Consider the following 12582-nt stretch of genomic DNA (forward strand, 5'->3'; position numbering starts at 1 on the left):
GGATAGAGTTAGCACCCGGGCGCGCTTGGCAGCCGAACCCTGATATCTATCGCGCTAGCACCCCGCGCGAGAGATAATTAGTGGGCCGTGTGCTGTCTGTGGCGGCGGCGCGAGTTGCTTCCCCGGCCGAAGGATTAGCGCCAGGAGCGCGGTGGTCTGGCAACCAGGCTAGTCATGTTTTGACCTGTGGAACATATTATCTAGTGGAAAGTATTTTGCGATCCTTTTTATAAATATTTGTTTCTACTGTTTTTAATAAGAGAGTTGTAACCTGAATATGCTTGAGGCATTTTTTTTAAAATCCGAGATTGTTGAATAATCTTTTTTTTGTAGTTACTGATTTTAGTTAGTGTTTATTTGTTTACTTATATGCGTGGCATGTATAAATAATGTTGTTTGTAGATATTGAAACCTGTCTGTACTTTGCAAAACGTAACTTTGGTACACGTGTAAGTTTGCCATATCTTAGCCAGCCATGTTTTGTATGTTTATAACATTATCTTACAGTCATTAAAAACATTGAATGATCATTGTCGATGTTGCAGTGATATTAGCTAGCAGTAAAAATCAAAGTTATGTTTATTTCCGTTCCCCAATAGACCGATCCCACGGCCACGACAACATCCGTTAAAATTTAGAAATACACACGTAACAACATAAAAGACATAAAAATGTAACTATTCGACGGATATGCAGCCACTCTCTCATTCTTCGAATCGCTAATTGTGATGGACTGTCAGGATCGACTTATGGTGGAAAGATCTAGTTCTGGTTTTCTCTGTTGACCTCTGATTAACGTCCTCTCCAAAGAATGATCTGACAGCTGAACTGCAGTCCCCTCCTGTAGCGTGCATGTGCATTTGGGATTTGAACCCCGCCTCAGGGATACCACCTTGTGGGTCACTAACCATTAGTGCAACTCGCTGACATAAACTTGCTCGACAACTCTAGCTGTAGTACAAATGTAGCCATTTTCGGACGGAGAGTCCTTGAAAGTTGGTTGCTGAGTACATCGTGTACTTGACTTTCATTTGTCCGTTCATTTTCATGTGCCGATCGTCATGACATCTTCCATGCGCTTGTATCGCATTTTGCTGGCCAAGGGGTTATCAGGAGTCAAGATGTTCTGGATAATAGTAGTTTCGCTGATAGTTGTTATTGTCTGCACCCTTTATATTAACCATACTGGTCCTGTCAGGAGAGCGATAGCCGACCTCCAGTTTCCATGGGCCGAGTCGGAAACATGCCCGGCGTGTTTCGGAGACAACTGTGCACTTCTACATCGGAGTAACTTTCCAGATGTGAGCTCAAACAGGCGGTTGAAGAGATCTAGAGGAGTCGTGTCCGTCGGCAGTGTTGGTGGGAATACGGTCATTGCTAAAGCTTTGAGTGAAGAAGATGTGTGGCGCAGGTACGACAGTTTTATTTGCCGGACGTCGCCGCGTCCTGAAGCTTGCAACGCCTCGTCATTCATACTGGAGTCTATGTACGTGACCGACGTTGCTTTGAAGCTGTCCTGGCTATGGGAGGCCAGGAAGATAACCCATACTGTAAAGGCGGTTTCGCCACTTTGCGTGTCAGCAAGATTTCTAGAAGAAGTCAAACAGCTGTATGTTGAAGACGAGAGTACGAAACTTGACCGAGTTGGACGTGCGTTTATGTCCACATCACTTCTTCTTGATCAAGAGGCGGTTATACTTCGATATTTCACCACAAAATCGTCGACGGTTTGGCCCTTTCCAAAGTACCATGGCGCTTGCGGGCGAGTGATTGTGGTGCAACACGCTGGAAGAACACTCGACGCTTTTCTGGACTCCCCATGGGAACACCGCGCAGACATTGCAGTACAGTTGTTACAGATAGTAGACACACTTCGCGAAAAGGACCCTGACTGGATTTTGTTCTTTCTGGACGTATCTATGGAAGATTTTGCTGTCGACAATGGCGGGAGGGTGAGGTTGATCGACTTTGAAGACGTGATGGTGATTGATCGACAAACGGTTGTCAGTGAAAGAATGAGGGAGACCTGCAACAAACAGTGTTACATGGACTTCCAGGAGAAACTAATGAGTGACCACTATCATTGCAAAGACATACTTAAGTACACGCAAATGATGTATGCGAACATTTGTGTTCGAATTTTATCCGACCTTCATAGAAACGAAGAGAAAGCCAACTCTGAAGAAATAAGTGAAGAGACAGAGGTGCAACGCGGGGAAGAAAAACCTAAAAAGCCCCTAAAAGGCCTTCTACACGATCCACCAAACGAAATCAAAGAGTCACTAGAGGGCGCACTGGGACAGTGTGTCCATGAGAGACAACCCGGGGGTCGACTAAATGCAGTACTGGCCCTAAAGCAAATCTTGAAATGACCGTATGATGTATTTAACCGGCTGTGTACCACATATAGGGAAAGGGGAGGTATACTTCTGTAAGAGTGTTTTTAACGATTGTTTCAGAACTTTTCCCTTCATAAATGTACATGTAAATTTGGGTAAATGGGTTCCTTGTCTCGGCGCTGTTGCTAAGGCCATGCTAATTCGATTATATGTATGACATCCGCGCGCATCAATTTTCGCCCCCCCCCCAATGTTTTCCACCATACTGTAAATCGTACGAAGCATCTGCAAAATCTGCATATACATGCCATAACTTGTATAAGAATATTCGAAAAACGGATAGTAATGTAGATTTTAAATCAAAGAAGAAAATTGTTAAAGGGCAAATATAATTGTAAAAAAAGTTCCAGTTTATTTTTGCTTGTTTCAACTCTTTCAAGCTCATGTTAGCGTTCCCCTACTCACTCCTACAAAGGCATCGAATTATTTCAATCTTTTTTGTCCATGTTTACGAAATGCATACTGTGTGGATAGCGTGTTTCACATCATTCGAATTCACTTTTTTTAACTCATCTTCAAAAGAATTCAGTCTAGAATATCTAAACAAATGAAGATGTCAGAAATGCATTTCAACCGGCCCGAAGCTTCCCAATCAGTTAGCTAATGGGTCCGATGCAAAATATAGGACCAATTAGGACTAGCTACTTGTCTGCCCTCCGTACGTCATATGACCTCCGGCGTTAACGTTGTGGGCGGGGTGAGGTTGCAAAACAGGTTTTTAATTTTTTTAGAGTATGTTGTCGTGATGAATGCACGACTCTGATTGGCCAAGATAAAGGACTATATAACTTCCTTACCCTGAACAAGAACCAGATCGCTGAAGCATCCTGAGGTCCGCCAGTATCAACAACTGTTGTTGCTCTCAAACAAGCCGGAATAGAAGTAGGTGCTAATTTTTGTTGTTGTTGTTTAAATCGAGGATAGATAGAATGAAAGTTGACCATAGATAGGTCTGATGCGGAATATTCGTTGTCTATATCATCGATTTCTTAGGTTGCTGAAAAATAGGTTCAACAAACTTCACGATCTAATTTATACAATCTCAAAGCCAATTTGTTATATATTGTTCCATGAAGTACCTATAATATTTGTCTTGCTTTCTTACATTTTACAATTTCTACGCATTTGCAAGTGTCTCTCTCGAGGCCTAAAACTAGCTATATAGGGCAGGTTGTCACTGAATTCTATTGTTGGAAGTTGGAAAATCATGCTAGACTCTGCAGGGTAGTCTCAGAGCACTTTGAGTATTTGAGTAGTAAGGAAAATATGTGTTTAATATGTACATAAGAGTAGAAAACGTTGAACATTTGCATTTGTGTGGAAAGGAGTAGAAGCTTCTTGCTAACCAGCTTTACTATCTCCATGAAAAATGGAGATATAGTTTTGGCTGTGTCTATGTTTGTCTGTTTGTGTTTCCGAACTACTGTAGTCACCATAACTCAAGAACCTCTTGATGGATTACGATGATATTTGGTATGTGGGCAGGTGTTGTGGAGCCAAAGTTCAAGGTCGATTTTCGGCCCCCTGGTATGTGACCTTGGTACTGCAGCAGAACTTCCGTTTTTGTATCTTTTGACCTGGACGTGCTATGGTCTTGATTTTTGGATGACTGATAGCTTGTGATGTAATAAAAAAGTAATGTAGGTTTGGGCCCCCTAGCAGCTTGTTTGAATATTGGAACCTTTATTCGTTGGAGACAGGAAAATAGAAAAAGTGGATTGTTCTAAACTTCCACGGACGTAGAATTGACCACTTGTAGTCGTTGAATTCCACGCCCGTGAAGATGCTTAGTGACAATGTTTGTTGTTGTTGCAAATAGATGAAATATGGAGCATAATGATTTAAAACTTTTGATTAAAATGGGAGAAAAGAGGGCGTTGTCACTCAGACAATCGTACAGACAGCAAGTGATTAACGCTTGTTGGCCTGAAGGCATTTCTTTCGCTAAGAGTTAATTGACACCAATTTGGCAAAAGAATAAACGAAAATTTGTCTGTTACATGCCGATATCATTGACTACCTTTGTCACTGATGCTGATCATGTCATAATTTTCCTCCTTTCCTATTGATACAAAAATATTGCAATTCTGCATTAGGACACCATAAGGGCAAATGTTCACAAATCACACTTTCCAAAACGTTTTACTGTTAGTGAAGTTCCTCACAAAGAGTAGCAAATTCCACACAAAAACAGCCAATGGTCTTTGAATATATCCTAGGAGGGCATGTTAGCCCTTGAGCCAGGAGTTGGACTTTGAAACAGTCCATCATCCAGGCTAGGTTGGACAGTGTCTGGGTGCTAATTAGTATTCATGGTGTTATTCAAATTTGGCTTCAGGACAACATGCCGCACCCAGAAGAGGTTTTCAAGAAGCATGACGTCAACAAAGACGGCAAAATGAGCGCCAAAGAGCTGGAGGCCGCACTGAAAGAACTGGAAGTGACCGTCAGCCCCACTCTGATAAAGGTACGGATAAGTACATTCTGTTTGACATGCTCACCCTCATCCGACCGTTTGTGGTCCGTTTGGACCTGGGCGTGTGTTAATGTGTACCATATCAACACTTTTCTCATTCCACGAGTTTGTTTGTGTACATGTCTTATACAACTTCTGATAAGTTTTGTTTGACCGAGATTGGACCATTTTTGTTCGAGTCAAAGTTTGCGTGTTGTTCAAACGGATCCCAGATGATTTTGCATTGTTTATTACTTGATATGAAGGAAACAACTAGAAAAGTAAGACATGTGCAGGTGCATTTGTAGAATGTCAGAACTTCCTGACGGTTCGAGTATTACGCAACGTTATGCAAATTAGAAATTTACCAGGGAACTTCCAGGTTTAACCATCCAACATGGCGGACAATACTTACGTCATAGTCACGTGACTGAAAACACCATATATAGAAATACTCACCATACAGTCTCATTTGCAAATGTTACCAGTCGTTTTACAACCCAATTCTTTTCCCTGCACACAGGGAATGATGGCTCAATATGACAAGGAGCCCCACAATGGGTTTATAGGGTGGGACGAGTTCCAAAACATGGTGGTTGACATGAACGCCATCCAGAAGACAGGGCTTGAGGAAACCATTGACCTCTTCACTAGGGTGTATGACAAGGTATGAAAACAATCGATATTTCTTACCTCAATCGTGAAAAAGTTTGTCTTTACATATTGTATATATATATATATGTCATATATTATCATATGTATATTCTCTGTAAAACTATCAAAGGACATATGTTAGATAGTTAATGTTCTGAGGTGTCTGTTTTACAAGAATGCGTCTGGTCTATATTATACATTTGTATATTGATGTACATTTGCCTAAATATTGAGTTTGCACGTGATGTCACAGCCACAATACTTGTTTATTGAACCGGGCAGATTAAGACTCGTTCTTCCCCCGCCCCACAATGGAACGCCCCGCCTGGCACGGTTGTATCAGCTCCCACCGTTGAGTCATACCGTGCCAGGCTGGAGGCCTGCCCGCCTTAGCCTTGGACCCCCCCCCACTTTGCCCCTCGCGGGGTTATCATGGGGTAACGATGATGATGATGATGATGAGGAAGACCTACAGATGTACTTTTCCACACTCGGACTTTTCACACTGCTGCTAACTGTGTGCTAGTGTGCTAGTTTTCTCCCGACTGCATAATGCTCTTTGTCTTTTCTGAAATTGTTGTTGTTGCTGTTGTCCACCCTCGCCTAGTGGCAAATAGGTCAGCAAGTTTCCTTGCTGTTTCAGTAGCAGGGTATATTTTTAAAGGGAGGGGTTACTAACTCATCTCCCTCAACGTGCTCGGGGCACCTCCTCGAACAAAGGGGCCTCCGCTTTACCGTGATCCCTTCCGAAAGTCGGGTGCACCCCCAACCGAGACGCCCTTCTTATGTTTTGAACCGGAATCTCCCAGTTACCCATTAATATATCGTGTGCTGAATATTATAACTTTACTCCGACAGGATGGCAGTGGTTTCATTAGCCGTGAGGAGCTAAAGGAAGGGATGGGGAAGCTCGGAATCTGCAATGACGAGGCCACCGTCGACATGATGATCATGCTGTTTGATGCAAACGGCGACGGCAAGATCAGCATCAGGGAGTTCGCAGGAGTCATCGGACAAGACGTCGACCTCCAAGCCTTCTAAATGACGATTCAAAGGCGTAGATCAAACCTCGAAAGCCCCTGTCACACTTGTGCGTATATATTTGTAAGTCCGCACGAGTTGCGTATTAACATGTTTTTGGTTTAAGTTACTAGTAAGTCTGCAGCCGAAGAAGTCATTTCTTTGGTTCGATAATAAGGCTGCACAACGGTGGGTCAAAGTAGAAAACAACTTCTTCCCGCAAACTTTACTTAATTAAAAAAATGTTAATGCGCAACTCACGCGCACTTGAATATACGCACAAGTGTGACAGGGCCCTAACGTAGCGGTGCCTTTATCGTGCGGTACCCATTGTCGACGTCGGTGGTGATGGGCCTTTTTAATACAGAACCTTTGTCAGTGAGAGTCTATGTTATACAGATGAGCACCAGCCTATATCGCTAATAGATACACGCCACAAGCTGCTGATGCTACAAACTTCATTCTATACATTTTCTTTTCTGCAAAATCAAAGTGGTTAATGTGTATTCGAGTAAACAGTCGGATAAGATTGTCTTAATGAATAGAATAACATTTAACTCATGTCAAGTACGTAGCAGTTGGGAATTTCATTGGAAATTCTATCACGGGTGGTCATTCAGCATTTTGAACATTGGTGGAGGAAGTGAAATAAAAGACTAGTGCATGCACACAATTAGCTATGCGTAGTGTTTCTTTGATTTTTAAGGAAATTGTCTGCCATATTTCAGTTCATTCATTTTCATTTTCTCGCCATACCTACCCACATACCAAATATCATCACAATGCATCCAGAAGTTCTTAAGTTATGCCAACTACAAATATCCGGAAACACCGACACACACATGCACATTCACACACACACATACACGTCAAAAAACAATACCTCTATTTTTCAAGGGAGTAATAATGATTCAAGTTTGGAAAGATATATACTAAACTTTCTCGTATATAAACTAGAGTAGAAATACAGCACAAAGTAACCGTGAAACTCATGGTGTACCAAATGCGTACATGATACATCAAGTATCCAGTTTAAGTCGCGTTTTAAACATAAATAAAACATTTCTTTATTGCCATGTTCTGTTATACTACAAAATGTTCACTGCAAGTAGAATACAAGTTGCTCGGAGACAGGGATTTATTCAGGAGGGTATCTGTGAGAGGATGTATCTCCAGAAAAACGTTCAAAACACCGCCAAATACGCCCGAAATGCTGCCTATCACTTGCATTGTAATGAGACAAAATCATTTAGCAAAGGTATGGAGTCCCGGAACTCCAGTTGCTTAGGTTGCAGTTCAAGCTCAAGTTAGCGTCCCTGCTCGTTCGTACACAGGCATCGGACAATTTCGGCGATTTGGTCATGTCTACGTAACTATGTAAATATACACAGTGTGCTTCACACAATACATTCGAATTCACATTTATCTTCAAAAACATGACATGTTTAATTTAATCTAGAACGTCGAAGCGAATGAAGATGTCAGATATGCATTTCAACTGGCCCGAAGTGGTACGACCGCTTCGTCAATCCTGACAAAGTGTCGACCCCGCCTTTCTCAGTTCACTATTGCAGACAGTCACTAGCACTGTGAAGCACCGACATTAGAACGTCTGACACGTACTGTATTCAATAAAGGTGAGTTTGTTTCGCCATGTGGCTACATTTTAGCACGATTTCTATCTTCAGTGTCACTTCAAATGTCTGAAACCAGGACAGGTTGCACCATTGTAGCCTTGACTTCGAGTCTATTGTTAAAAAATGTCATGCCTTTACAGGATAGACTATACAAAAGGCTACAGCTAGCACTTTGGCTGAGTATTCCACTTGACTGAATACAATAGGCGTTTCATGTGTACGTGAGAGTATCTGCAAAGCGTTTAACGTTATATGTTTGTGTCTAAAGAAGAAGAAACTTGCTAACCAGCTAAAGCAGATATTGCTGTTCATTTAGTCGTGGGAGGGTAATAGTTAGTATTAATGGTAGCAAAACATTACAGTGGACTTGGGTGGCAAACATGTACATGTTTTGTGTTATTTGACAAATTGACTTTGACAGGGCGACATGGCAAACCCCGCGACGGTTTTTCAAAAGCATGACGTCAACAAAGATGGCAAAATGAGCGCCAAAGAGCTGGAGCCAGCGCTGAAAGAGCTGGGTGTGACCTTCAGTCCCATTCTGATAAAGGTACGGATAAGTGCACAAGTGTATGTGGGGCACATCAAATTATAAGCGTATGGTTGAAAAAGTCAAACCTGTAAATTTGCATGTGCGGAATATAGTTACCTGACTACCATTACATATACAAACTAAAGATTTACCAATTATTAATCATCCAACATGGCGGCCATTATACTTACGTCATAGTCAAGTGACTGAAAACACCATATTAAGTAAGTAAAGCAGTCATCCTCATTTGAGGTGAAGCATGATGCTTTTTCAAGTAGCTAGTGTAATGCGGCTTCGCCACAGCTCGCGTTTTTCGCCAAGTTCACCGGGTCACCCCTATAAGTGTGTTGGGTTCTTTTACGTGGAAAGGTTTGATGCTTGATGCTTTTTTCTCAAAGCTCCCTCATATACACGAGGCCGCCGGCTTCACGTCACAATTCGAAATGACGAATGCAATACCTTACAACATGTCCGAGCTGGAGTCAACCTAGGATCGAACTCGGGCCCCAGGATCCACGGAATTTGATCCAGATGGCGAAGCAGCGGGGTTGCTTTACCGCATGCGCCACGGGGACTGATATATCAGTATTCTTTGTGGATGTTGTCAGTCATTTTACAACACAAATCCTCTGCACACAGGCAATGATGACTCTATACGACTTTGCGCCATACGATGGGTTTTTGGGGTGGAAGGAGTTCCATAACGTGGTAGGTGACATGGACGCCATCAAGAAGGCAGGACAAGAGGCAATGATTGACCTCTTCAAGACGTATGACAAGGTAAGAAAAAAAAATAAGCAAATATTATAATATTTGTCAATCATGAAAAGGTTTGTCTTTCGTATAGTCTCTCCAAGGCCAAACTGACTTGATTGATATGGGTGACATCCGTGCGCACTGATTTTCGCCGGTTTTCCATAAAAAAAGAAGTTCTGTTGTCCTCGGAACTACAGACATAGATTTGCTACAATGCCGAGGTGGCATCAAGTCTGGGTGTCAACCTAGTTAGTTTTCCGGGTCACCCATTATCTATACGACCCTCAGGCTAGGTGCCATCACCATAGACATGGTCTATGCACTTATTATCTATTCTATATTATGTATATAATAATGTATTTATGCATGTGATCAAATGACTCAACGACGTTAAATTGGATTGTACATGTAATACAAATTTTCATTGATTGATAGTAGCATTGTATTTAAACTAGTGATGTGTAAAATTCCATTGCCTGTGTATTTGTCTGTCCATAACTGTTGACTCTCCAATATCAGCCACTCTGCCTCGAGAGTCAGTGTAATGTATTGTAACATTCTAACATTTGACAATAAATATAGATAAAAGCATTAATAACTAGAGTTCCACGACCTCATACCTTCACCAAATGATTTTAACCTTTATGACTGACGTACAAGGAGTGGTTCTCATCAATTATAAATCATACCAGTTGATCGTCTTCACCCAAATGACAGAAGTCGTCCAAAGTATGAGCTTAAAAAAGGTTATGCGACCATATATAATCAATTATGCAAATGAGTTCCTTATTAGCATAATTTGATTCAACGATGTTCACATTCACATAACTTCCAGATGCCACAAGTATGAAATTGCCATCGTTTACCTGTATGGAATTCTAGTAGTTTCTCATTAATTATGCAAATTAGGCCTACAATTGCATGTTTTCTATTTATCAACATTCCTCTCTTCCTCAGTTACAAATGTCACATATTTCAATAGTCCGATCATGGAACACAGCGTTTTTTAATTGTCTCATTAATTATGCAAATTAGAATCTGATTTGCATGATTATCGTCCAATCATACAAAGTATCACCTAAGCTATCTATATACCAAAAATCATGAACATCCATCAAGCCCATCTTGAGTTCTAGTATTTTATGCAAATGAGGTCCTCATTTGCATAGTTGATATCTATTAATATTTCTCTCTTCCTCAGTTACATTTGTTACATGTTTGAGAGTCCTATCATGGAATTTGGTGGCTGTATAAACTTTCCTCATTAAATATGCAAATTAGATGCTGATTTGCATAATAAGTATCTAATCATGTACATCATCACTCAAGTTATCTACTTACCAAAAATCATGACCATCCATCAAGCCCTTCTTGAGTTATTCCCTTTCAAAGTCTGAAGCAAAACCTGCTCCTGCAGTTCCAAAAAAGCTGCTAGGTGGCCAAAACCTATACCACTTACTCTCTGTCCAAAGAGCTATCTACCACTCAAAAATCAGTTCCATAGCTTGTCCAGAACACGAGATATCAAAACAGGAAGTTCCGCTGCAGTACCGTAACAAGCCGGTAGGGGACCCAAAATCTAATCATTTCCATGTCTCATCAAGACCTACACACCTACCAAATATCAAGACAATCCATCCAAGCCTTCTCGAGTTATGCTGTACGTTACAAACAAACCCACAAACGCTACCCTCTGCATAACCTTCTCGGCGAAGGTAAAAATAAATAAATGTCGTCTATGTTGGGCAAGGACGCGTTGGGGTGGGTTTGGCAGATCAGTTTTAACCTATTTTTACTTAGATTTAGGACTCGTCAAATCAGTGTGGCCAAAGAAATATAAAAGGACATTCAAGTATGTGGGACGTAGGTTTTACAAGATGAAAACACTGCTCGTGTACATGTATTGTGAAGTCACAGCCGCAGTGATGGTTGTTTAAAATGGCAAGAGTGAGATGATATCTACAGGTGGTTGTGTATAATGTTTCACTCTTTGCCTTAACACACTGCTGCTCATTCTGTGCACTTTGCAAACAATGTACCCCCAAGAGATGCCAATTAAAAAAAAAGAGTAAAATACCATGTGTTGAAATATCATAACTTCTGCAGGATGGCAGTGGTTTCATCTCCCGCGAGGAACTGAAAGAAGGGATGGCGAAGCTCGGAATCGAGAATAGCGACGTCGCCGTCGACGCCATCATCAAGGAGTCTGACGTAAACAAAGACGGCAAGATCAGCTTCAGGGAGTTCGCAACAGTCATCGGCCAAGGGAAGCCTGTGTAAACAAACGTCTAGAAGACGGTTACAAAGGCACTGAAATCACGCCTCTAAAATTGAGCTCTTCCACGGATCAGGTCCCTGCGGGGGAGGGGCAAGAGCCTTTAAAGGCATACACAAGACCAGACGCGGGTGTTATTTGTAAGAGACCACATCTTTATGAATACAAAATCAACCAAATTTGTAAAAATCATTCACAGAATAGATAAATTAAACAAATAAATGAACTATAGCTATCCCCAACAATTCATATCGCTAATTTACGTCGCAAGCTTGTATACCAAGGAGGATAAAGAAAATATTTTTTCACTCCCCTGACTTGTACTGCAAACTGTTTGCAATGTAATCTTTATTTTCTTTCTTCTTTATTCAAAGACAAAAAGGTACACGCTCATATTCGTGTATTGTTCCGTGGTTACCCGGTATCTCTACAATCAGAAATAATCTTTGATGGCATTTCGATGATCACGGTCTCAATTGATTAATTACAGAATGTTGTCTGACCATCTTATAATGGCTTAACGAATAGATGAAAATCTAAGGCATGTCAAGTACGTAGCACGTTCCCATGACCAGCTTATTGTGAATTTCATTGGTTCTTCATTTAGCATTCTTAACATTTAGGTGGAAAAGGTAAAATAAAAGGCGGTGCATGCACACGATAGGCAGAATGTTTCTTTGACTTCTTTTTTAAGATGATGGCATTGTCTGCCATATTTCATTCATGATCTTTTTTTCGCAATATATGAATAGCACTCTGGACAACGGTCGCTTCAAGGTTGGAGAGACACTAAAATTTCTCACAAGACGTACGATTTGGCAGAGAATAACTACAAAGCACTATGTATATATATG

General features: G+C 41.2%; 3 protein-coding genes across 4 annotated transcripts; all 3 read left to right on the forward strand.

Moving 5' to 3' along the window:
• The first annotated feature begins 669 nt into the window (after nucleotides 1–669).
• On the forward strand, nucleotides 670–3281 carry LOC136422806 (divergent protein kinase domain 2A-like). The gene has a single exon (XM_066410690.1). It carries the CDS (start codon nucleotides 1062–1064, stop codon nucleotides 2370–2372), a length of 1311 nt encoding a protein of 436 aa, XP_066266787.1. The 5' UTR covers nucleotides 670–1061; the 3' UTR covers nucleotides 2373–3281.
• On the forward strand, nucleotides 3163–7204 carry LOC136422814 (calmodulin-like protein 3). Of its 2 annotated transcripts, none has more exons than XM_066410701.1 (4): nucleotides 3163–3281; nucleotides 4738–4866; nucleotides 5378–5521; nucleotides 6367–7204. In XM_066410701.1, exons 2-4 carry the CDS (start codon nucleotides 4744–4746, stop codon nucleotides 6547–6549), a joined length of 450 nt encoding a protein of 149 aa, XP_066266798.1. In that variant the 5' UTR covers nucleotides 3163–3281; nucleotides 4738–4743; the 3' UTR covers nucleotides 6550–7204. The 2 variants fall into 2 exon arrangements, with proteins under 2 accessions (XP_066266798.1, XP_066266799.1); XM_066410702.1 differs by having other exon boundaries at nucleotides 3197–3285.
• An 828-nt stretch (nucleotides 7205–8032) lies between these two features.
• Nucleotides 8033–12389, forward strand: LOC136422816 (uncharacterized). Its single transcript, XM_066410704.1, has 4 exons — nucleotides 8033–8165; nucleotides 8587–8715; nucleotides 9337–9477; nucleotides 11560–12389. Exons 2-4 carry the CDS (start codon nucleotides 8593–8595, stop codon nucleotides 11731–11733), a joined length of 438 nt encoding a protein of 145 aa, XP_066266801.1. The 5' UTR covers nucleotides 8033–8165; nucleotides 8587–8592; the 3' UTR covers nucleotides 11734–12389.
• Nucleotides 12390–12582: the final 193 nt, after the last annotated feature.

Source organism: Branchiostoma lanceolatum, chromosome 17 (genome assembly GCF_035083965.1).
Source record: "Branchiostoma lanceolatum isolate klBraLanc5 chromosome 17, klBraLanc5.hap2, whole genome shotgun sequence".
NCBI lineage: Eukaryota > Metazoa > Chordata > Leptocardii > Amphioxiformes > Branchiostomatidae > Branchiostoma > Branchiostoma lanceolatum.